This window comes from Girardinichthys multiradiatus, chromosome 18 (genome assembly GCF_021462225.1).
Source record: "Girardinichthys multiradiatus isolate DD_20200921_A chromosome 18, DD_fGirMul_XY1, whole genome shotgun sequence".
NCBI lineage: Eukaryota > Metazoa > Chordata > Actinopteri > Cyprinodontiformes > Goodeidae > Girardinichthys > Girardinichthys multiradiatus.
The window spans coordinates 51399296-51426310 of record NC_061810.1 but is presented as its reverse complement, the minus strand read 5'-3'; the positions used below and the strand labels follow the sequence as shown (position 1 = coordinate 51426310).

General features: G+C 42.2%; 1 protein-coding gene across 1 annotated transcript; it reads left to right on the top strand.

Annotated features, from left to right (window-relative positions):
• Window positions 1-237: 237 nt before the first annotated feature.
• Window positions 238-24733, top strand: atp1b3b (ATPase Na+/K+ transporting subunit beta 3b). Its single transcript, XM_047391118.1, has 7 exons — window positions 238-640; window positions 10768-10896; window positions 11003-11101; window positions 11256-11443; window positions 16189-16239; window positions 16368-16454; window positions 23416-24733. The coding sequence occupies exons 1-7, from the start codon at window positions 388-390 to the stop codon at window positions 23581-23583; spliced, it is 975 nt and encodes a 324-aa protein (XP_047247074.1). The 5' UTR covers window positions 238-387; the 3' UTR covers window positions 23584-24733.
• The last annotated feature ends 2282 nt before the right edge of the window (window positions 24734-27015 follow it).

Sequence of the window (27015 nt, the reverse complement as noted above, 5' to 3'; positions counted from 1 at the left end):
ATTATGGGAAGGTGAGAGTGTGTGTGGGTCATTCTAAGGATCAGACGGGTAATATCTCTGAGTGGATCAGAACCTCCTCACATCATTGATCATGTGACTTAATTGGCTGTTTAATCAGTTAATCAAATTGAACCTTCTCCTCTCAGCTTCTCTGACCATGACTGAACCCACCCTCGGGACTCCGTGCTGCGCATGCTCCGCGTTCTGCAGCAGTCCGTGCGCTGCCGTGCGTGGGTGAGTGCGCGCGCATTCCTGGTGTGCGCGCGCGTTAGTGTGTGTGTGTGTGTGTGTGTTGGGCTCCAGAGCGAGCATCGCTGACAAATCCAACGGATCGCTTTAAACGCAGATTAATTAGCCCGGTTCGGATCACTCCGGCGCCACACCAGCATGTCGTCCGCCTCAGAAGTCCAGAACCAAGAACCGAACCAGGAGCCGCCTAAAGAGACAAACGCGGAGCAGAAAAAGGAGGAGAAAGAGGCGCAGGGGGAGGAGAAGGATGCGGTGAAGGAGGAGGTGAAGGAGGAGGTGAAGGTGGAGAAAACGGAGGAGAAAAAGAAGGAGGAGAAGAAAGAATCCTGGAAGGATTTAATCTACAACCCGCGGACCGGAGAGTTCCTGGGCCGAACCGCCAGCAGCTGGGGTAAGAGGGACGGTTCTGCGTGATTAGTTCAAACGAACCGAAGCTCGGTTCGGCACGGTTCGTTTTAGAAAAGGGTTTTCTGCTGCTATGCCTCGAACCGAACCGAGCAAATATAAAAAAAAAAAAAGAGTTAATGTAGCTATCGTGACATCTGTGAAGATCAGAAGATCATATCCACTGTACCAGTTTAATGGACCGGTCCAGATTATTTAGACATCACAGGACCAGTTTAATGGACCGGTCCAGATTATTTAGACATCACAGGACCAGTTTAATGGACCAGTCCAGATTATTTAGACATCACAGGACCAGTTTACTGAACCAGTCCAGATTATTTAGACATCACAGGACCAGTTTAATGGACCGGTCCAGATTATTTAGACATCACAGGACCAGTTTACTGAACCGGTCCAGATTATTTAGACATCACAGGACCAGTTTACTGAACCAGTCCAGATTATTTAGACATCACAGGACCAGTTTAATGGACCGGTCCAGATTATTTAGACATCACAGGACCAGTTTAATGGACCGGTCCAGATTATTTAGACATCACAGGACCAGTTTTCTGAACCAGTCCAGATTATTTAGACATCACAGGACCAGTTTAATGGACCGGTCCAGATTATTTAGACATCACAGGACCAGTTTACTGAACCAGTCCAGATTATTTAGACATCACAGGACCAGTTTAATGGACCGGTCCAGATTATTTAGACATCACAGGACCAGTTTACTGAACCGGTCCAGATTATTTAGACATCACAGGACCAGTTTACTGAACCAGTCCAGATTATTTAGACATCACAGGACCAGTTTAATGGACCGGTCCAGATTATTTAGACATCACAGGACCAGTTTACTGAACCAGTCCAGATTATTTAGACATCACAGGACCAGTTTACTGAACCAGTCCAGATTATTTAGACATCACAGGACCAGTTTAATGGACCGGTCCAGATTATTTAGACATCACAGGACCAGTTTACTGAACCAGTCCAGATTATTTAGACATCACAGGACCAGTTTAATGGACCGGTCCAGATTATTTAGACATCACAGGACCAGTTTTCTGAACCAGTCCAGATTATTTAGACATCACAGGACCAGTTTAATGGACCGGTCCAGATTATTTAGACATCACAGGACCAGTTTACTGAACCGGTCCAGATTATTTAGACATCACAGGACCAGTTTACTGAACCAGTCCAGATTATTTAGACATCACAGGACCAGTTTAATGGACCGGTCCAGATTATTTAGACATCACAGGACCAGTTTAATGGACCGGTCCAGATTATTTAGACATCACAGGACCAGTTTTCTGAACCAGTCCAGATTATTTAGACATCACAGGACCAGTTTAATGGACCGGTCCAGATTATTTAGACATCACAGGACCAGTTTACTGAACCAGTCCAGATTATTTAGACATCACAGGACCAGTTTAATGGACCGGTCCAGATTATTTAGACATCACAGGACCAGTTTACTGAACCAGTCCAGATTATTTAGACATCACAGGACCAGTTTAATGGACCGGTCCAGATTATTTAGACATCACAGGACCAGTTTACTGAACCAGTCCAGATTATTTAGACATCACAGGACCAGTTTAATGGACCGGTCCAGATTATTTAGACATCACAGGACCAGTTTACTGAACCAGTCCAGATTATTTAGACATCACAGGACCAGTTTAATGGACCGGTCCAGATTATTTAGACATCACAGGACCAGTTTACTGAACCAGTCCAGATTATTTAGACATCACAGGACCAGTTTAATGGACCGGTCCAGATTATTTAGACATCACAGGACCAGTTTACTGAACCAGTCCAGATTATTTAGACATCACAGGACCAGTTTAATGGACCGGTCCAGATTATTTAGACATCACAGGACCAGTTTACTGAACCAGTCCAGATTATTTAGACATCACAGGACCAGTTTAATGGACCGGTCCAGATTATTTAGACATCACAGGACCAGTTTACTGAACCAGTCCAGATTATTTAGACATCACAGGACCAGTTTAATGGACCGGTCCAGATTATTTAGACATCACAGGACCAGTTTACTGAACCAGTCCAGATTATTTAGACATCACAGGACCAGTTTAATGGACCGGTCCAGATTATTTAGACATCACAGGACCAGTTTACTGAACCGGTCCAGATTATTTAGACATCACAGGACCAGTTTACTGAACCAGTCCAGATTATTTAGACATCACAGGACCAGTTTAATGGACCGGTCCAGATTATTTAGACATCACAGGACCAGTTTACTGAACCAGTCCAGATTATTTAGACATCACAGGACCAGTTTAATGGACCGGTCCAGATTATTTAGACATCACAGGACCAGTTTACTGAACCAGTCCAGATTATTTAGACATCACAGGACCAGTTTAATGGACCGGTCCAGATTATTTAGACATCACAGGACCAGTTTACTGAACCAGTCCAGATTATTTAGACATCACAGGACCAGTTTAATGGACCGGTCCAGATTATTTAGACATCACAGGACCAGTTTACTGAACCAGTCCAGATTATTTAGACATCACAGGACCAGTTTAATGGACCGGTCCAGATTATTTAGACATCACAGGACCAGTTTACTGAACCAGTCCAGATTATTTAGACATCACAGGACCAGTTTACTGAACCAGTCCAGATTATTTAGACATCACAGGACCAGTTTAATGACCGGTCCAGATTATTTAGACATCACAGGACCAGTTTAATGGAACGGTCCAGATTATTTAGACATCACAGGACCAGTTTACTGAACCAGTCCAGATTATTTAGACATCACAGGACCAGTTTAATGGACCGGTCCAGATTATTTAGACATCACAGGACCAGTTTACTGAACCAGTCCAGATTATTTAGACATCACAGGACCAGTTTAATGGACCGGTCCAGATTATTTAGACATCACAGGACCAGTTTACTGAACCAGTCCAGATTATTTAGACATCACAGGACCAGTTTAATGGACCGGTCCAGATTATTTAGACATCACAGGACCAGTTTACTGAACCAGTCCAGATTATTTAGACATCACAGGACCAGTTTAATGGACCGGTCCAGATTATTTAGACATCACAGGACCAGTTTACTGAACCAGTCCAGATTATTTAGACATCACAGGACCAGTTTAATGGACCGGTCCAGATTATTTAGACATCACAGGACCAGTTTACTGAACCAGTCCAGATTATTTAGACATCACAGGACCAGTTTACTGAACCAGTCCAGATTATTTAGACATCACAGGACCAGTTTAATGGACCGGTCCAGATTATTTAGACATCACAGGACCAGTTTAATGGAACGGTCCAGATTATTTAGACATCACAGGACCAGTTTACTGAACCAGTCCAGATTATTTAGACATCACAGGACCAGTTTAATGGACCGGTCCAGATTATTTAGACATCACAGGACCAGTTTACTGAACCAGTCCAGATTATTTAGACATCACAGGACCAGTTTAATGGACCGGTCCAGATTATTTAGACATCACAGGACCAGTTTACTGAACCAGTCCAGATTATTTAGACATCACAGGACCAGTTTACTGAACCAGTCCAGATTATTTAGACATCACAGGACCAGTTTAATGGACCGGTCCAGATTATTTAGACATCACAGGACCAGTTTAATGGACCGGTCCAGTTTACTGAACCAGTCCAGATTATTTAGACATCACAGGACCAGTTTAATGGACCGGTCCAGTTTACTGAACCAGTCCAGATTATCTAGACATCACAGGACCAGTTTAATGGACCGGTTCAGTTTACTGAACCAGTCCAGATTCCCAGTAAAACCAGCTCAGATTATTTAGACATCACAGGACCAGTTTAATGGACCGGTTCAGTTTACTGAACCAGTCCAGATTCCTAGTAAAACCAGCTCAGATTATTTAGACATCACAGGACCAGTTTAATGGACCGGTCCAGTTTACTGAACCAGTCCAGATTATCTAGACATCACAGGACCAGTTTAATGGACCGGTTCAGTTTACTGAACCAGTCCAGATTCCTAGTAAAACCAGCTCAGATTATTTAGACATCACAGGACCAGTTTAATGGACCGGTTCAGTTTACTGAACCAGTCCAGATTCCTAGTAAAACCAGCTCAGATTATTTAGACATCACAGGACCAGTTTAATGGACCGGTCCAGTTTGTTGGACCAGTCCAGATTCCCAGTAGAACCAGCTCAAATTATCTAGACATCACAGGACCAGTTTAATGGACCGGTCCAGTTTGTTGGACCAGTCCAGATTCCCAGTAAAAGACCGGGTTCTGAACGTTGGTGACAATAAATGAATGAAAGACTTTCAGTCATTTTTCTCTGACTCGATTCTTTCTCTGCTTTCAGGTTTTCATTAATTTTTGCAAAATAACTGTTTTAATGATTTCATTCATTTTCCTAAAGCTGAAATTTTTATTTATTAAAATGTAACATTTCTGTCAGAGGACATTAAAATAAAGGCCAAATTATTTTATTAAGCTGAATGATTTTGCGTAACAATAAGGAAACGAAAAATAAAGAAACTGAAACTATAAAACTAGTTTAATTTTGGTTTTCATTTTGTTGCCACTTTCTTATCTCACCATCTTTCATTGATGGAAGGAAATATTAATAAAAATTCCTTCCTTATGCAGTTTTTTATGAGGGCAGCAGTGGTGGCTTCAGTCAGTCATTTTCTACCACTTCTTCCATGCACACACTCATTCACACACCTAAGGGTGATTAGAGAGACCAATCAACCTAACAGGCATGTCTTTGGACTGTGGGAGGAAGCCAGAGTATGCATGCACAGGGAGAACATGCAAACTCCATGAAGAAAACCCCCAGCTGGGAATCAAACCCAGGACCTTCTTGCTGCAAGGCAACAGTGCTACCAACTGCACCACCGTGCCCCAAATAATTGTGGTTTCAGACAAACACCTAACTCAGTACAAAACACAGATTTCAACTGATGAAGAGATACAAGCTACCCTAACCAACCTGGATCTATGTGAAAAAGTAATTACCCCCTAAACCTTCTAACTGGTTGTTCCACTCTTGGCAGCAGCAACATTGATAAAAGCAACTGCAGAAACTGGCTAAGGTCTTTTACATCGCTGTGTACGAGTTTTGGCCTACTCTGCTTTGGAGAATTTTTTAATATCAGCCACAATGAAGGGCTTTCCTACAGGGACCGCCTGTTTAATCTCACACCACAGCATCTCAATCACTTTCAAGTCTGAATGTTTTGACTAGGCCACTATCGCAAATTTACCATTTAGACAATACCTCTGCATAGTACGCACATCGCAAAGGACTACCTGGACAGGAATAAATGTTAGCTACTTATTAAAAAACTGTTCCATCAGGCTCTCTGTATCTGTGGTTTATTTGGTGACGTTGCTAAATGTAAAAAGCGTCAAAAGATACAGAGGTGGTGAGGTGGTCCAGTCATTAAGAAACTACACTGAAACAATGCCAAACAGCAGACATCGGCCACAAGCAGCTTTTCCAGTAGCTGGGTAGACGACTCATTATCTGAGGTCTATTTTTGAACCCAAAGCAGAAAGTCATTAACACTTTAAATAATTTTTTTTTATAGATGCAAATTATATCGGTATCACAGCATTCAACAATATTTTGCCATATAGCTTGTTTTTCATTATCGTTAAGCCCAAAGCATCCTCAGACATTCCTCAAACTCCCACCACCGTGTTTGACAGTCGGTAGGATGTTATTTATTTGAAATGCTGTTAGTTTTACAGCAGATTTAAAGCGACAAACACCTTCCTTCTGTGACCTCCTGGATGAGTCCTCAATGAGCTCTTGGAATAATTTTGGTAAGCCGGCCACTCCTGAGAAGGTTTACCCCAGTTCCATCTTTTCTCCATTTCTAAGTAATGGTTCTCACTGTCCTACAACATCCAAAGACTTGAGGTAATCAGGGCGGATCTCATCCAACCCCGAAGCCTTGCCACCGCTGAGCTTTTTAACCACCTCGGTGACTTCAGCCTGGGTGATGAAAGAGTCCAACCCCAAGTCCCCAGCCTCTGTTTCCACCAGGGAATGTGTGATGGCAGGATTGAGGAGATCCTTGAAGTACTCCTTCCACCGTCCGATAATGTCCCCAGTCGAGGTCAGCAGCCTCCCACCCCGACTATAAACAGTGTTGGTGAAGCACTGCTCCAGAAGTATGGAATCGGGGTGCCCTTTATTAGGGGGCACCTGGTTCCTGTACAAGCGGAGCAGGAGTTTGGTCCACATTGCCGGCACTAAGTTGGACCTGTTCCCGGTGCATGTTGGACTCCAGCAGTTCTGCCCTTTGTCACCGGTCCTGTTCATAACTTTTTTGGACAGGATTTCTAGATGCAGCCAAGGGCCGGAGGGGGTTTGGTTTGGGGACCAGTGGATTTCGTCTATTCTTTTTGCAGATGACGTGGTCCTGCTGGCCCCCTCTAGCCAAGACCTACAGCATGCGCTGGGGTGGTTTGCAACCGAGTGTGAAGCGGCTGGGATGAAGATCAGCTCCTCCGAGGCCATGGTTTTCGACCGGCAAAGGGTGGCTTGTCCTCTTCAGGTTGGAGGGGAGTTCCTGCCTCAAGTGGAGGAGTTTAAGTATCTCGGGGTCTTGTTCACGAGTGAAGGAAGAATGGAGCAGGAGATTGACAGACGGATTGGTGCGGCTGCCGCAGTAATGGGTCTGTTGTGGGCTCGGAGTAGAGCCAGTTGAGGTGGCTCGAGCATCAGTTCCAGGCACGTCCCACCGGGAGGAGGCCCAGGGGACGACCCAGGACACGCTGGAGGAACTATGTCTCTCGGCTGGCCTGGGAACGCCTTGGGCTCCCCCCGGAGGAGCTGGAGGAGGTGTCTGGGGAGAGGGTCGTCTGGGTGTCTCTGCTGAGTCTGCTGCCCCCGCGACCCGGTCCCGGATAAAGTGGAAGACAATGAGTAAGAGTACGAGTATGCGTTCTCACTGTGGTTCTCTGATGCCCCAAATGTTTAGAAAGGACCTTGTGACCCATTCCAGATGGTAGATGTTATCGTCTTTGTCAGCTGTTTTGAATTTCTATCGATCAGAAAATGATGTGCTGCCTTTGAGATCTTTTAGCCTACTTTATGTTGTCAGGTTGTATTAAGTGATTTATTGATTAATTTATTAATTAGACGAGGGTGTGGGAGGTGAAAAGAAACCCAAATTAATCACAGTTTACCACAGGCGGCCAGATTGGTTTAGAAACTTATTAAAGTTAATAAATGAAACCATCATTTGAACACTTCTTGTATTTACTCAGGTTTTCTCTGTTTGATATTAATATTTATTTGATAGTCTAAAAAAATAAAACCAGAAGAAATCCATTAGGGAGCAAATCTGTTTCATAGTACTGTAGTAGATTCCCGGTAATGTAGAGTCTGCTCAGGAGTTTTTGGGTGGTCTACTGTTGTCCAACCACAGAATGGGGATGAAAAGTACTCCTAACTGGGTCTTACTGGGTGACATTCAGTCTCTGGCTGCTAAGTTCACAAATTTTCTTCTGCCATTGCTGTGTTTCTTAAATATTCAGGTTAAACATAAAGAAAAATTCAATTTTTTACATTTTTAAGTATGGAAGCATTTTATCTTACTTCCCAGAAGTGAGATCTGCACAGAAAGCCATGGAGCTCAGAGATTCTGTACATTTATTTAAATCTAGGCAAACTATCGTCCATGAACTCCAGTTACTTTCTGCCTATCAACCACCCTGTGTTTCATATTCTGCTAGCTGCACATCTGTGTTACATCAAAGTATTAAATTATTTGCTTTTTGGTTGGGTGTTCAGACACATTACAAATTAAGTTGTAATTCAAATAGAGCATGTCCATTCATTCATTATTGGGGGCCTTCACTCTGGATGGGTTGCCTGTCCAACACAGGACAACACAGTCACTGCTCAGGACAATTTAGAGAGAATAATTAACCTAACAGTCACATTTTAGCACTGTGGGAGGAAGCTGGAGTATCTAGAGAGAATCCATCCATGCAGAAAGACCCCAGGCCGGGATTTGAACCCAGGTCCTTCTGCTGCAAGGCAACAGTGCCACCAAGTGTTACCACTATGCAGTCATAGCACATACAATATACAGGTCCTTCTCAAAATATTAGCATATTGTGATAAAGTTTATTATTTTCCATAATGTCATGATGAAAATTTAACATTCATATATTTTAGATTCATTGCACACTAACTGAAATATTTCAGGTCTTTTATTGTCTTAATACGGATGATTTTGGCATACAGCTCATGAAAACCCAAAATTCCTATCTCACAAAATTAGCATATCATTAAAAGGGTCTCTAAACGAGCTATGAACCTAATCATCTGAATCAACGAGTTAACTCTAACACCTGCAAAAGATTCCTGAGGCCTTTAAAACTCCCAGCCTGGTTCATCACTCAAAACCCCAATCATGGGTAAGACTGCCGACCTGACTGCTGTCCAGAAGGCCACTATTGACACCCTCAAGCAAGAGGGTAAGACACAGAAAGACATTTCTGAACAAATAGGCTGTTCCCAGAGTGCTGTATCAAGGCACCTCAGTGGGAAGTCTGTGGGAAGGAAAAAGTGTGGCAGAAAACGCTGCACAACGAGAAGAGGTGACCGGACCCTGAGGAAGATTGTGGAGAAGGGCCGATTCCAGACATTGGGGGACCTGCGGAAGCAGTGGACTGAGTCTGGAGTAGAAACATCCAGAGCCACCGTGCACAGGCGTGTGCAGGAAATGGGCTACAGGTGCCGCATTCCCCAGGTCAAGCCACTTTTGAACCAGAAACAGCGGCAGAAGCGCCTGACCTGGGCTACAGAGAAGCAGCACTGGACTGTTGCTCAGTGGTCCAAAGTACTTTTTTCAGATGAAAGCAAATTCTGCATGTCATTCAGAAATCAAGGTGCCAGAGTCTGGAGGAAGACTGGGGAGAAGGAAATGCCAAAATGCCAGAAGTCCAGTGTCAAGTACCCACAGTCAGTGATGGTCTGGGGTGCCGTGTCAGCTGCTGGTGTTGGTCCACTGTGTTTTATCAAGGGCAGGGTCAATGCAGCTAGCTATCAGGAGATTTTGGAGCACTTCATGCTTCCATCTGCTGAAAAGCTTTATGGAGATGAAGATTTCATTTTTCAGCACGACCTGGCACCTGCTCACAGTGCCAAAACCACTGGTAAATGGTTTACTGACCATGGTATCACTGTGCTCAATTGGCCTGCCAACTCTCCTGACCTGAACCCCATAGAGAATCTGTGGGATATTGTGAAGAGAACGTTGAGAGACTCAAGACCCAACACTCTGGATGAGCTAAAGGCCGCTATCGAAGCATCCTGGGCCTCCATTAGACCTCAGCAGTGCCACAGGCTGATTGCCTCCATGCCACGCCGCATTGAAGCAGTCATTTCTGCAAAAGGATTCCCAACCAAGTATTGAGTGCATAACTGTACATGATTATTTGAAGGTTGATGTTTTTTGTATTAAAAATACTTTTCTTTTATTGGTCGGATGAAATATGCTAATTTTGTGAGATAGGAATTTTGGGTTTTCATGAGCTGTATGCCAAAATCATCCGTATTAAGACAATAAAAGACCTGAAATATTTCAGTTAGTGTGCAATGAATCTAAAATATATGAATGTTAAATTTTCATCATGATATTATGGAAAATAATGAACTTTATCACAATATGCTAATATTTTGAGAAGGACCTGTACACAAATCGCAGAAGTTTCCAAATGAGCTAAATTAGGCATAAGTTGAAAAAGCTTTGGCCACTAGATGGCAGCAAAATGCCTCCAATACGATCCTTGGAATGTGTTGGATATGCATCACTAGACATTAGTGGTATATACATTGGCTGTGTGGTGGTTTGAGGCACATCCGAAATGATTTACAAGGTGTTAAACTAAATGTTTAAAGGATAAAGAGTGAAGGAGAAAAACCTTGGAGAGTTATTGCAGACTGAAGAGCAGAGCACTAAGTTGTTTAGACCGTGTAAACTAACCACAGTCGCCTGACTGACATGATAACTTCCTGTTTGTTTCTGCAGATGTAAACAAAGAAATGTTTGATTTTCCCTCCAGGTCTCATCTTCCTCTTCTACCTCATCTTTTATGGCTTCCTGGCGGGAATGTTTACCCTCACCATGTGGGTGATGTTACAGACACTGGATGATGACGTTCCACGGCACCAGGACCGACTGGCCAATCCAGGTTACTGGCCCCACCCCCCTACCCACGCACCACCGCCGCTACCTAGTACAGAATGCTATTCCCAGCTGTATTTTTACTATTTCATTGATGCTTTGCTTTATTTAAGGCTTGGTTCTTCGTCCTCAAGCTATTGAGATTTCCTACAACCACTCTGAACCAACACAATACAACCCGTATGTCCAGCAGCTGCGTGACCTTCTGCAGCGTGAGTCAAATCCAAACCCACCAATTTTTAGAGCACCTGAACTGAAGCTTCTGTGTGCTGAGACCATGGATGATGATTGGCTGGTTCAACACAGCAATTCTCTTTATTTTAGTCGGGATACTTTCACAATAAAACCACATCTGCTTATTTTCAGAATACAATGACAGCATCCAGGAGGGGAACGAGTTGTGTCTGGTGGGTGAATACACGGATCAGGATGAACAGCCCAAAAAGAAGGTTTGTCAGTTTAAACGCAGCACTCTGCGTCAGTGCTCCGGCCTGCCGGACACCAGCTTCGGGTACGCTGAAGGGCAACCCTGCGTCATCATCAAGATGAACCGGGTCAGTACAGTACCAAGCCCAGCCTTTACTCACATACAGCACGGTAGTTTAAAGGCTCTACCAACTTTACAGTTTTGAAGGAGATAATCAAGACAACCACAAATGAACGGGGACCGTATTCCCAAAGATTCCTGAGATTAACTTTATCAACCCCCTAGGGGGAAATTAAATAGTGTTATGACTATGAATCTGAGAATATTATTTAATATTTAATATTAATATTTTAATATTTGATCAAATAATATTTGGGTCTGTTAAGGGTTGTCCTGTGAATACCAGCCCAGTAAGGCGATGGTATTAGGACAAAATAGAAAGGTGTGAGACGAGCTCTGACATTATTGAACAGCATAAACTCTGCACATATATGGGTTGGACAATGAAACTGAAACACCTGGTTTTAGACCACAATAATTTATTAGTATGGTGTAGGGCCTCCTTTTGCGGCCAATACAGCGTCAATTCGTCTTGGGAATGACATATACAAGTCCTGCACAGTGGTCAGAGGGATTTTAAGCCATTCTTCTTGCAGGATAGTGATCAGGTCACTACATGATACTGGTGGAGGAAAACGTTTCCTGACTCGCTCCTCCAAAACACCCCAAAGTGGCTCAATAATATTTAGATCTGGTGACTGTGCAGGCCATGGGAGATGTTCAACTTCACTTTCATGTTCATCAAACCAATCTTTCACCAGTCTTGCTGTGTGTATTGGTGCATTGTCATCCTGATACACGGCACCACCTTCAGGATACAATGTTTGAACCATTGGATGCACATGGTCCTCAAGAATGGTTCGGTAGTCCTTGGCAGTGACGCACCCGTCTAGCACTAGTATTGGGCCAAGGGAATGCCATGATATGGCAGCCCAAACCATCACTGATCCACCCCCATGCTTCACTCTGGGCATGCAACAGTCTGGGTGGTACGCTTCTTTGGGGCTTCTCCACACCGTAACTCTCCTGGATGTGGGGAAAACAGTAAAGGTGGACTCATCAGAGAACAATACATGTTTCACGTTGTCCACAGCCCAAGATTTGTGCTCCTTGCACCATTGAAACCGACGTTTGGCATTGGCATGAGTGACCAAAGGTTTGGCTATAGCAGCCCGGCCGTGTATATTGACCCTGTGGAGCTCCTGACGGACAGTTCTGGTGGAAACAGGAGAGTTGAGGTGCACATTTAATTCTGCCATGATTTGGGCAGCCGTGGTTTTATGTTTTTTGGATACAATCCAGGTTAGCACCCGAACATCCCTTTCAGACAGCTTCCTCTTGCATCCACAGTTAATCCTGTTGGATGTGGTTCATCCTTCTTGGTGGTATGCTGACATTACCCTGGATACCGTGGCTCTTGATACATCACAAAGACTTGCTGTCTTGGTCACAGATGCACCAGCAAGACGTGCACCAACAATTTGTCCTCTTTTGAACTCTGGTATGTCACCCATAATGTTGTGTGTATTTCAATATTTTGAGTAAAACTGTGCTCTTACCCTGATAATTGAACCTTCACACTCTGCTCTTACTGGTGCAATGTGCAATCAATGAAGACTGGCTACCAGGCTGGTCCAATTTAGCCATGAAACCTCCCACACTAAAATGACAGGTGTTTCACTTTCATTGTCCAACCCCTGTAAATGGAATAAATTCACACAATTTCTTAAAATACAAGAATTTATTAACAAAAATAAGTAAATTCAAAGTCAAACATATTTCAATCAACAAACTCTTTACTTTGCTAAAACAATCCAACTAAACTACCAAGCAGAATTAAAGAATAATGAAGACTAATGGACTATGTACAATATAAACAAGTTGGTTAAAGATGATTGATAATTATGACCAAAAGAGTGATGCAACATTACCATGCAATGTTTATGTTTGAGAACCAAGGATTATCTTGAAGAATCTGGAAATTAAGTTAAGTTAGTCTTGGAACTAACTTAGACAATAATCAGCAAACGTTTAGACAACCATTCACAATGTAAGATCAGATAAAATATTATTTTAATAAAATAATGTTTTAAATAATTATCTGCTGAATAAAACCAACCTTCTGGATGACTAATTCTCAACGGTGTCTCATGAGCTGCCTTTATTTATTAAAATAATATTTGAAGAAATATTATTAATTAAATAGTAAAATATTTAGGGAAATATTTTGGAAAAGAGCCAAATCTTTCTGGAGAAATGGGCCTAAGTATGCAAGCATGTGTTCTAAGCTGTTATCAGTTGAAGCTAACAAAGGAAACTGATAGCTTAGCACCAGAATCAACACATACATTTAATATACCAGGTTAATAAAAGGGTTAAAATGCATAAGCACGGACGGCGCGTTATGATCAATCTTCTGTGTAAAATCACCCTTTAAATAAAGTTTGTCTTAACTTTAAAAACACAAACAGAACACATCCTGAGTACGTGTGCTGCAGATAGCCTGCTAGCACCAAGATAGCTGAGTTCAACACAAACAAAATCATTTCACCCTAAATCTCTCTGCCCAAACCTAACCTCGTTTGAAACGTGTTGAGGAGGAGTCGTCTGGGCGACGACAACGTTTGAAGAAAGCTCTGTGAACAAACGGTTAGCTTCCAGCTAACCTCTGTAGCTGTGGGTGAAAGACGGCTCGCTCTGTCTGCCAACCAACTGCACAGTTACTGTAACCACGGTGATGCTGGGCCGTTGTCCTTCCTTCAGACTGGGAAACTGCTCCACTCGGCTTCGTAGAGACTGGGTCTCTGCTGGGAACTCTCTGGAACACAGTTTGCTTCTGCAGGCCTCAGAGAGAAAGTCAAACCAGGCTTGTACCTTAATTATTCCCGTTCATGAATGAATACCGGATACACAAACAACAATTCATCCGTACTTAACTTTATGCATATGATCGATGATCGTATGACATCCTTGGATCCAGTTGAAGAGTTTATGTCTGTTTGCCAGCAGAGAGACGTTAGCGCGCTGTGTCCCTCTGTCCAGGTCCCTGTGTGACCCGCGTAGAGGAGGCAGGATGTAGCAAGAACGGTGCTTATTTGGACAGTGACGTCACAGGAAGTCCACAGTTACCCCGTTTCCTGGCTGTGCCGGAAGTAGGTTAATGCAATTTATTTTGAAAGTTCCAGGAAAGTCTGTTCTGGCCTTTCGCGTTGTAACCATGGCTGTGGCTCCCAACAATAGTTTCAGCAGCAGGACAGGTTAAAGGTCAACCTCTTGTAAGGTAATATTAGGAAGGATAAATAAAAAATAGAAATAATAATAAATAGCCATGAATAAAACATGAACAAAATTACAAACAATATAGAACAGAATTATTTAAGTATTTACAGATTGTAAAATTCTTTCAAAAATACATTTGGAAAAAATTGGAAAAAGACAAAAAAACAAATACATAAATAGAAAGTGTGTCCAACAGTCCAATAATCTGAGCTCTATATCCAGAGCAGGAATATGTAAATGAGGTGAATCTGCTGTAATGTTCATGATGATGTCAGCAGCCTAAATGATCATCTCCAACATCTGTGGAGAAGTTCTCTGGTGCTGCTATCTCCTCTCTAGCTTCTGAATGCAGCAGGAACCAAAGATGCTCACATTCCAGGCTGGTGCTGAAAGCAGAGGGAACGACGCATTGATCTACTGGGAATGTCTGTTGGTTCCCACCGTGATCCCAGAACCAAATCTACCTTTAACACTCCTCTCCTCCATCAGCAGGCTCTGCTCCTCTGTTCACTTCACTTTTCTCCACCTTTTTTCCTCCGTTTTGTTTTAGTCATTTTACCAAATGAAACCTCATTAAACAAGGAGATCACAGTAAATGCTGAATTTAATATGGATAAGAAATTAATAAGAAATAGAAGCAGAATGAAAACGACCAGCATGGAGAATAAACATAATAATAATCAACAATGCAGCCTGAAGCTGCTGATTAGATGCGTGGTTTCACAGATCATCATGATCAGTGTGAGCACTTTAGTAAAAGCAGAAGTTTTTGCAGTTTGCTGCGTGTGTGTTAACAAAATGCCAAGGAGGGAAGACATCAGCAATAAAGTTAGAGAGTTAAATGATGCTGCTCCTCTTCAGTCTATGAAATATCTGAATTCCATCATTCTAGAAAGATTGTCCCCAAGTGGAAAACATTTGACAATCTTCCCAGGGATGGACACCCCAGCAAAATCCCCCGAAGGTTAGAGCACGCAGTGACAAAAAAATCTAGAGCACTATGTCAGACTCTACAGGCCTCAGTTAGGAGGTCAAAGGTTGAAGTTTAGGACAAGTGTTTAGAAAAGACTTAACCAGTATGGCTTCTGTGAAAGATCTGAAGGAGAAAACTTCTTCTTACTAACAGAGCAATGTCAGCATGACTGAGGTTTGCAAAGATGCACTTGAAAGAAGCACAAAAACATATTTTTTCAATCTGTTCTGGACAAATGAAACCAAAGTAGAGATGTTTGGTCATATTGCTCTGCACCATGGTCAGAGATAACCTCATGCCATATGTAAAAGCATGGTGGCAGAGGACTGATGAATTGGGCTTGTTTTGTAGCCATGAGGGCAAAGATTTACAGAATCAGGAGCAGTTTTTTACCTGTGGCTTTTTAGCACTTTTTAAAATTTAGGAGTTTCTGCACTTTATTTTGAAATCTCAGCTGTCTTTAAAACATGAGTCACTGATTTTAGAGCAACTATGCAGGACTGTTTGCACTTGGTAGCTGCAGCTTCAGGTCAGACTGAAGTGCATGTTTCTGTCTGCAGGTCATCGGACTGAAACCACAAGGAGATCCATACATTAACTGTACCGCCAAGGTAACACTCTCCTTTTATCCCATCATGCTCCTGTGAAGGTTTTCAAGTGTGGATGTGGAGTAGCTGCTGTGAATGAGCGCAGTGAGAGAGCTTTGATAACTCAAAGTTCCCGTTTCACTTCTCGACAGAGAAACTCTCCGCTGCAGATGCTTTACTTCCCGCCTGAAGGTCGTCTGGATAAAATGTTCTTCCCGTACTACGGCAAGATTGCTCACGTAAGTAAAGGCCGTTAGCTTCTCACATGGATGCCAACGAATTTAATCCAGATGAACACATCTTTGAACATGAGGCGGCTCAAGCTGGTGTCCATGCACACAAGAACTGAAAATGGTGCTCTAAAAATCAAAAACAAAAATATTTCATGTCATTTCAGTTCAGTTTATTTATTTTGCACCAGTTTTCTGAAGCATTTCAGAAAACAACTAGATTTCTTGCTATTAATTGCAACGAGACCATTCAGACTCAGTCAGACTCTAGCCTTTGGCCTGATCTTCACTCGGGGTTAAAAAGTATTTTATGCAATATCCCTGAGTGGCCACACAATGTCGCTACTGTCATGTTGAAACCTTGTCTGAGAATGTGAAGATTTCATGATGCTGTGATACTTTAATCACATGAGACACTACAGGTCCTTCTCAAAATATTAGCATATTGTGATAAAGTTCATTATTTTCCATAATGTCATGATGAAAATTTAACATTCATATATTTTAGATTCATTGCACACTAACTGAAATATTTCAGGTCTTTTATTGTCTTAATACGGATGATTTTGGCATACAGCTCATGAAAACCCAAAATTCCTATCTCACAAAATTAGCATATCATTAAAAGGGTCTCTAAACGAGCTATGAACCTAATTATCTGAATCAACGAGTTAACTCTAAACACCTGCAAAAGATTCCTGAGGCCTTTAAAACTCCCAGCCTGGTTCATCACTCAAAACCCCAATCATGGGTAAGACTGCCGACCTGACTGCTGTCCAGAAGGCCACTATTGACACCCTCAAGCAAGAGGGTAAGACACAGAAAGACATTTCTGAACGAATAGGCTGTTCCCAGAGTGCTGTATCAAGGCACCTCAGTGGGAAGTCTGTGGGAAGGAAAAAGTGTGGCAGAAAACGCTGCACAACGAGAAGAGGTGACCGGACCCTGAGGAAGATTGTGGAGAAGGGCCGATTCCAGACCTTGGAGGACCTGTGGAAGCAGTGGACTGAGTTTGGAGTAGAAACATCCAGAGCCACCGTGCACAGGCGTGTGCAGGAAATGGGCTACAGGTGCCGCATTCCCCAGGTCAAGCCACTTTTGAACCAGAAACAGCGGCAGAAGCGCCTGACCTGGGCTACAGAGAAGCAGCACTGGACTGTTGCTCAGTGGTCCAAAGTACTTTTTTCGGATGAAAGCAAATTCTGCATGTCATTCAGAAATCAAGGTGCCAGAGTCTGGAGGAAGACTGGGGAGAAGGAAATGCCAAAATGCCAGAAGTCCAGTGTCAAGTACCCACAGTCAGTGATGGTCTGGGGTGCCGTGTCAGCTGCTGGTGTTGGTCCACTGTGTTTTATCAAGGGCAGGGTCAATGCAGCTAGCTATCAGGAGATTTTGGAGCACTTCATGCTTCCATCTGCTGAAAAGCTTTATGGAGATGAAGATTTTATTTTTCAGCACGACCTGGCACCTGCTCACAGTGCCAAAACCACTGGTAAATGGTTTACTGACCATGGTATCACTGTGCTCAATTGGCCTGCCAACTCTCCTGACCTGAACCCCATAGAGAATCTGTGGGATATTGTGAAGAGAACGTTGAGAGACTCAAGACCCAACACTCTGGATGAGCTAAAGGCCGCTATCGAAGCATCCTGGGCCTCCATAAGACCTCAGCAGTGCCACAGGCTGATTGCCTCCATGCCACGCCGCATTGAAGCAGTCATTTCTGCCAAAGGATTCCCGACCAAGTATTGAGTGCATAACTGTACATGATTATTTGAAGGTTGACGTTTTTTGTATTAAAAACACTTTTCTTTTATTGGTCGGATGAAATATGCTAATTTTGTGAGATAGGAATTTTGGGTTTTCATGAACTGTATGCCAAAATCATCCGTATTAAGACAATAAAATACCTGAAATATTTCAGTTAGTGTGCAATGAATCTAAAATATATGAATGTTAAATTTTCATCATGACATTATGGAAAATAATGAACTTTATCACAATATGCTAATATTTTGAGAAGGACTTGTATACTGGCTACGGTGCTGGGTTACTTACCTTCACACACATGATTCTGAGTGCCATCCCATTCTTGATCCAGAGGGTTTCGTGTGGTGTCGGTAGAGTGTGTTTATAGGAATTTTTGACCATTCTTCCAGAAGGGGATTTGTGAGGTCAAACACTGATGTTGATCTAGATGTCCTGGCTCACAGTCTCTGCTCTAATTCAACTGAAAGGTTCTGTCGGGTTGAGGTGCAGTCAAGTTCTTCCACTGGTCCACTGGCCATCCCCAAATGGTTCCCACAGAGTCAAGAGCATGAAATTGTCCCAATAAAGTTTTCATATGCCACAGCATTAAGATGTTATCTTACTGTAACTATGGGGGTCGAGTTCAACACCTTAAAAGTCAACCGGAAACCATAATCCTCCCTCCATCAAACTTTACTCTTCACAAGCTGCAGTTAAATAAGTGCCGTTCTTCTGGCTCCTTCCAAACCTAGACTCATCCATCAGGTTGCCAGACAGCGAGGCATTATTCGTTACTCCACAGTACATGTCTCCACTGCATGCATGTGATGCTTTGCATTGGATTTGATCTGTGGGTTAGATGCAGCTACTTGGCCATGGCAAACCTTACCATGATGCTTTCTGCTCAACCTTTCTGAGCCAACCTCAAGGCGTCTTGACATTTGGAGGTCTAATTGACTGCAGATAGTCAGGGACTTCTGCACACTGTGTGCGTCAGCATGCGCTGTCCCTCACTCTGAGATTTTTCCATGGCCAAGTTGCTGTGGGAATGATTTCATGACTGGACTCATTGTACAGGTGGGATCCCATTATGGTACCATGGTACTGAGACCCTGACGACGACCCATTCTTTCAAAAATTTTTGTAGAAATTGGAACACCTAAATTTAGTAATTCGGAGGTAGGGAAGCACCCATATGAAAGTTTAAGCCGATATCTGATAATAATATTGCTGATCTTACCAATAACCGATATTATATATAATCTATATAATATACTCCTTCAACACTGAAAGAAATGACCACATTGCTTCTCTGCTTCAGTGAAACACCCTATAATCCCTATTTGGAGCTGACATGATACTTATCAGAATCAAATATATTGTATGTTTCAGTCTTCATAAATATACTGTAGTTTGTAGATTGTGTTTTAGAATGTTAACAATCTCAACATTTATTTGTCCAGATTTTTAACTGACTGCAACCTGTAGCTTACTGAATAAAAACTTTCTTGTGTTCTGACACAAAACCTCTGGTTGATTCAGTTATGTTCTGTATATTCATCAATTATTTAACTGCTTTATTAAAGTTAACTTTACAAATAACTGATTCCCCTGAGTTCTCCTCATCAGTGAGGATGGAATAAATTACTAATGTGCTCCAATTAAAATGCAAGAAAGAAAAAATATTTATTTTCATTTTCTGTTATTTTTATTTGGTTAGGCTTTAAATATTCAGGACATCTCTTTAAGTTATGGTCTTACCAGGCATTAATATGAAGCATAACATGTCAGACGCTTTCATTTCCATTTAATATTGTCATTTGGAACCTGAGGAGTAAAACCTGTTGAAGATCAAACCTATTGTTGTAATTGTTAATATCATTTAATATTGAATTAAATAATAATTTGGTCTGTTAAGTGTTGTCCTGTGAAAACCAGCCCAATAAGGCGGTGGCATTAGAACAATAATGAAAGGGGTGAACCAAGCTCTGACATTATTGAACAGCAGAACTCTGCACACACATGGAATACATTCACAGTTTCTTAAATTACAAGAATTTATTAACAAAAATAAGTCAACTTAAAGTCAAACATATTTCAATCATCAAACACTTTACCATACTTGAACAACCCGGATCAGAATCAGAATCAGCTTTCTGTTTCTGATTCTGATTCTGACTAAACTACCAAACAGAATGAAAGAAGAAGGAAGACTAAGAGCAATGTACAATATAAATAAATTAATCAAAAATGGTTAAAAACCATGACCCATAAAGTGATGCAACATTACTATTCAATGATATTTATGTTTGAGAACCAAGGATTATCTGGACGAATCTGGAAATGAGGTTAAGTTAGTCTTGGAACCAACTTAGACAATAACTGTTATACCTTTTAAACAACCATTCACAATGCAAGATCAGATAAAACATTATATATATTTATTTTATATATGTATTTCATACTTTTAAAAAAAACTTATATTTTAAAGAATGATTTGCTGACTAAAACCAACCTCCTGGATGACTTATTCACAATGGTGTTTAATTAGCTGCCTTTATTTAGTACAATAATATTCAAGGAAATATTAAGAAGGAAATATGACTTTGAATAAGAACTAAACCTTCCTGGATAAATGAGTCTTAATAGACTCATAAGATGGCGGCGGGTCACATGTTACCTTAGCCGTTAGCAGTTGGAGCTAACAGGAAACTGCTACCATTCCTTTCAAGTCAAACATGTACCTTTAAAATACCATCAATAAAAGGATCAAACTGCATAAGCGTTGACAGCACTGTATGTCTGATCTGTGTTTACAAACCACCCTTTAAATAAAGTTTGTCTTAACTTTAAAACCAACACAGAACACGTCCCTGTCCCAATTCCCACACTACACCCTACGCCCCTCTATGAAGTGTTTACTTTGTACAAGTGCATGTAAGGGTTGAAGTGCGCAGGTTATAAGCTGCAAAATTGGAGAATTCGGACAGTAGGGATTACGTTATTGACTTGCACCTCTGCAACGTAACTGCAACATCAAAAAGGGCGGGAACCAGCGCTGTTTTCAGTCTTGCTGCTAAAAAAACTATTTAAAACTGCAACAAGTAATTGTTTTGAGGAGAAGAAAGTGCAGGAAGTGACGTAGGTTTATACACCAGACTCTCGCTGCTCCAGTGTTTGGACGTTCACACCGGACATGTGCAGAGCTGGCGGCTCCTACACTGTCCTCTTTCTGGCAGGGGCACAACTGCCCTAATTAGGGACAGGGGCTTTCTGTAGGCCTTAAAAAGAGAAGTCAAGCTAGTCTTAATTACCCCCTTTTATGAATGAATGCTGGGTACTCAAACAGCAAATCATTACTTAATCTTGTTGTACAGGATTGGCAAGGACTCGGCCTCCTGATTGTAATCACTTTAGATCCAAGGATTTCTCGAAGGTTGAAGTCTTATACTCGCCCACGAGTTTAAAGACCTTCAGCTGATGCACAGTTTCTCTGTTAGCTGCGTCTGCAGCCGGATTAAGGCCGAGCAGAAGACATGTTTTTGGGTCTGAGATTCCAGATGTGACTCCTCTTCCTGGGCTGAACTGGACATAGGTTAATGTGATTTATTTTAAAAGTTCCAGAAAAGTTCATACTGGCTGTGGTCCCAACACAGCTTTTGTAGCAACCACCACCTCTGACCTGAGATGAGCATTTCACCGCCAAACAAACACAAGACCAAAACCTTTAGAAACGCCACAGAAACAGAATAAAACAATGAGCCCAGAGATTTTACAGAAACAAACAGGAGCGGGACAGAAAGTTGCTGACATATGAAGTGTGTCAAGAAACCTGCAGGTGGAGAAACAGAAACCAACAAACTGTGATCTTCTCCAAGCACTAAGAAGAGAAGAACGTGTCCTCATCAGCTAGTTCGAGAGAAATCCAGACGTTAGGAAGAAGAAGGATCAATTCTCTGAAACTCCAGAAGGTTGCAGATGACACCACTCATCACTGGTCCAGAACAGTGATGAGTCTGCATGCAGACAGGTGAATTGGTTGGTACACTGGTGTTGTCAGAACCACCTGGAACTTGACCCACTCAAGACTGTGGAGGTGATGGTGGACTTTCAGAGAACACCACCCTCTCATACCCCCTCACACCATCCTCAGCAACACTGTGTCAGCTGTGGACCACTTCTGGTTCCTAGGAACCACCATTTCTCTGGAGCTGAGATGGTCTTCACACATAGACACTGTTCAGAAGAAGGTCCAGCAGAGACTGTACTTCCTGAGGCAACTCAAGAAGTTCAACCTTCCCCAGGAGCTGCTGGTCATCTTCTACACTGCCATCATTCAGTCTGTCCTGTCTTCATCCATCTCAGTGTGGTTTGGATCATCCACCAAACAGGACAGGTCCAGACTGCAACGAATAATCAGGACCGCAGAGAGAATAATCAGAGCTGACCTTCCCTCCATCCAGGACTTATACAGGTCAAGGGTCAAGAAAAGAGCTGCTAAAATCTCTGCAGACCCCACACACCCTGCACATAAACTGTTCAGAGCTTTACCTTCAGGTGGCGCTACAGAGCTCTGTTCACTAAAACCAGCCGCCACAGAGACAGTTTCTTCCTCCAGGCTGTTTCTCTGATGAACTCTTGACAGTCAGAGCTCCAGAACAACACCAGGCAGACTTGGACTGGTCCCCCATTATATTCTATTAGTTGTGTTTATATGTACATTTAAAAAGATATTCTTTCAGAGCAAAGAGGACCGGAGTCAAATTCCTTGTTTATCTAAAAACAAACGTGGCAATAAACCTGGTTCTGATTCTGATTCTTATATTCACACAGCCGAAATTAAAAGCATTTCAACCTGAGAAACAGTTTTTAATTGTTCTTCTGTTCTTCAGGAGAAGAACACATTGAAGCCACACAAAACATTTACAGACCCATTTGGACATTACCTCAACACCAAGAAAACCTGCTAAATGAAGCCCGATGTCAACCCAACATCTTGTAGAACGGACAGAACCAGTTGTTTTATTAGCAGAATGTTCTGAATTTAATTCAGAGACGTTCAACCAAAGTAAACTAGAAGAAACCAGCTGCCGTGTTTTATTCTGCTGATTCTATTCTCAGATGTTGGATTCAGGTACTGCTGCAGGTGCTGCTGCTGCCGGGTTGTTGTGATCCCATAGCGAATCAGAACCTATACCTCTGACTCTGTTTGTGTCTGCAGCCTGATTATGTCCAGCCGCTGGTGGCCGTCAAGTTGTTGCTAACTAAAGAGGACTACAACGTGGAGCAGACGGTGGAATGTAAAGTGGAGGGATCCAACCTGCGCAACAGCGATGACCGGGACAAGTATCTGGGTCGAGTCACCTTCCGGGTCAAAGTGTTTCAGTAAACGGACATCCCAACTTTACACTAAAACAAAGTTTAAATTCAGGAAACTTTTAGCTCAGACCTGATCTGCTCCTTGTAGTCTGAATCTGGTTCATCGGGATCTAATAATCAAATCTGGACCACTGAGTTTTAACGACACTGCCAGAACCTTTGCAGCCTCCTCATGGTTCAGCCCAGTTTGACAGATAGTTCACCTTCTTCTTGAAGGAGAAGAGCAGGGCATCCTGTTCAGACACTGGGAATGGATCAGGTCTGATGTGGAAGCATGTGAGCCCAGAGCACATTGTTGTGTTGTTTTTAGACTTTTCTATGTTAGTGAGACAATAAAAAGTATAATCGGATTCCTATCATGAGTCACAGGGCAGCGCAGCAGAGTCAGCCTGGCATAAAAAATACTCCACATGGTCCAAAATAAAACAAACACCATTCCCAGTTACCCAAACAGGACTCACCTGTAACGGTTTCTGTTATTCTGACAGTTTGTTCTGTCAGCTGTATACCTGTGCAGATTGCTGGCTGAAGATGGGAAAAGTCACTCCAAAGCTTTTCCTTCATCAACGAGCTCTCCAGGCATTCCTGAAGGGAAAACAGGGCAGTTGGGCCACAGATGGAAAACAAATACTCTACTTCTAGTCTCATCCCGGCTCATCTGGACTAATACGGACAGTATGTGATAGTTTGTAAGCAGCTTAAAAGAAGTTAGTGACCAATGGGAAAGTGACTTTCACTGCGCTGCTCTCCCCCATCCGTGGAAAATTTAGCAAATGAAATATTTGAACCTAATACAGTTATTACTTTAGCATATTTATTATTTATTTTGTGTCAGATTTGTGAGATCATATTCATCAAGTGTAATTTTCTTTCTGTTGATCAGCCTGTACAGTTTTTAAGACGTGAACTTAGTGTGATTGTAATGAGTTTTGTGTGACCATTGAACACCATAAAAAATATTAGCAGAGCTACAATTAGTGAAAAGCTGTTCTGACATCACTGCTGTTTAAATGTGCTGTGAGATCTTTTGTTTTCTTCACAATAACAGAGAAATCGCTATGAAAGGCAGAAATGACCTGATGATGTTCCTGTATCTGCTGGAGGAGCAGAAGAAACTGGACCAACTCTGCTCTAAATAATAAAAGCTACATCTTCTAAAAGCTGCAGGTGTCTGTTTTATTCATTAAAGCAGATACTAGAGATTTGTAAAAGTGTTGCAGTTAACCTTGTAGACCAGGGGTGGCGAACCAGTTCAGCATGAGGAGCCAAATAAAGCCTACCATCACCTTAAAGAACCAAACAGCTATTTTAATATTAGTTACATAACACATTGCTTGCTCAAACTGGTTTTGTTTCTTTGTCCCTAGGCCTCAGTGGGACATCTGACAGTCTTTATTTTTAACAAGTGTCTTTATGCTTGGCTTGTACTGTGTTGTGGCTACTCGAAGCATCTCTTTCACGTTTAGACTTCACTTGCTTAAGTGTAGAAAAACCCGATTCACAGACATGTTGATGCAAACATTGACAATAGCTTGAGTGCAGCCTGTTTTATGTTGGGGTATTTGTCTGTGGGCATAATTTTCCAAAACTCTGTGGTTCAGTCTGTCATCCTCACAAAGTTCAGGCATCTCCAACTGGGAGGCTGCTTCATCCATCACCAAGGGGGCCTTTGAACAGTCTGCAGTAAATGGGTTGATGAGAAATGTTATCTGAGGTCGTTTTTATTTCAGGTCATAAAATCTTTCCTCAAAACCTTTCTGCAGATTTTCAGTCAGTGTTGCATAGCAGGTTGTTTTTTACCTCTGATGATGCAGTTGCCTTTGACAAGGATGGAAAATGGGTCAAGTCTCCCAGGTGAATCTAGCAGGTCTGTACAAGAAGATCAGCTGCTGGAGATCGCAAATGACGGCGGCCTTAAAGTATGCGTGAGACAGCAACTCTGCCGGTGTTCTGGACTAAAGTCATGGCAGAATACCCTGAGATCGCCACCACAGCACTGAAAACTCTTTTGCCATTTCCGACATCCTATCTATATGAAGCGGGGTTTTCTGCAGTGACAGCACCAAAACATAACGGAGTAGACTGGGCATGAGCAACACACTTCGGGTATCATTGTCTCCCATCACTCCCAGATGGGACTGCCTTGTTGCAGAGAAGCAAGCTCAGGGCTCCCATTGATTTTGTCGTTATCGTGAGTAAAAAGTTTCCTGAAAATAAAATGTTCTTTATATTCGTTTTTGTGGCGTATCTGTATCTTATTTTGAATGGATGTTTAAACGTTACCATAGCGACCAGAGTGGCAGTGGTCGAGAGGAGAGGAGTTTGTGAGTCTCAGCGGCCACACCAACATGACGGTTCAACCCCCCACACCCCGGGCCGATGAGCGGTGATATAAAGGTTGGGGACCACTGATCTAAAGGATCTCCTTAAGCCTGCTCAACCTGTTGAAGCACAACGTTAAATGTTCACAGAAAGGCAGATTGATATGATGTGTTTTCAGCTGACTCACTCTTACAGTTATTCTCTGTTTTCATTGTTTCTACCCGGGTTTTATTATTATTTCAACTGTAAGACCTGAATATAAAAAAATAGGTTTTACTGGTTAAATGTTGTTGATTGAGGTGACTTATATAGAAGTAAAAGTGTTTTGATTTGTTTTATTTTTAATGGGTTTTTAAGGAATGTTTAAATACTGCAACACTGGAGCTACTTAAGAACTGAATTTCTGTATTTGGCCCAACACTTTCTGAACAAATATGTTGAATATTCAAGAATAATTCACAAGATTGATAACTTGGCCTCATAGCAGTACACATCACAAATAATAATCCTATAACAGACAATATTGTAATAAATGTTAATTTTCCATATGCTAAGATGAGTTTTTGACTTGGACACGTGAGGATCCTTTCTTCTGAACATTGAAAAGGCTCCTGGGTGAACTGAATCTCAGTCCCAGGTCATTTGCATTTGTATTGATTGGTCTTGAACCAGCAGTGTTCCCCTTTAATGCAGTGTCCTCCGACCTCTCTGAGACGTGTCCAATCATAGCTTAGTATGAATTAAAATAAAAGCCTTATGACAGCGAAAGCTATCATATTTTTATAACAATCATTGAGGGACCATCAAATAATGAGATTAATGAAGAATATTGTAGTTGTTGCCCACATTCGTCTTGAAGATACCTTTCCAAAAGGTATCTAAGATTTCTCACAAATTGGCTTCCCATTTATTTTTAAGTGAAACCAAAATCATTAGGTCTGATTCAAGTGGGCCGAGCTGCAGAGGAGAGAGGAGCCATGATTCTGGGCCACCTAGAGACTCTCTGTATGACCCAACACCATTACATCCCATGAAAGGCACCTGCTGTCCGGTTGGCTGAAGAGGATCCTTTTCATCAGCAGCAGGAGGTCCGGTAAGTTTGGCATCAGTGATTTTGGAC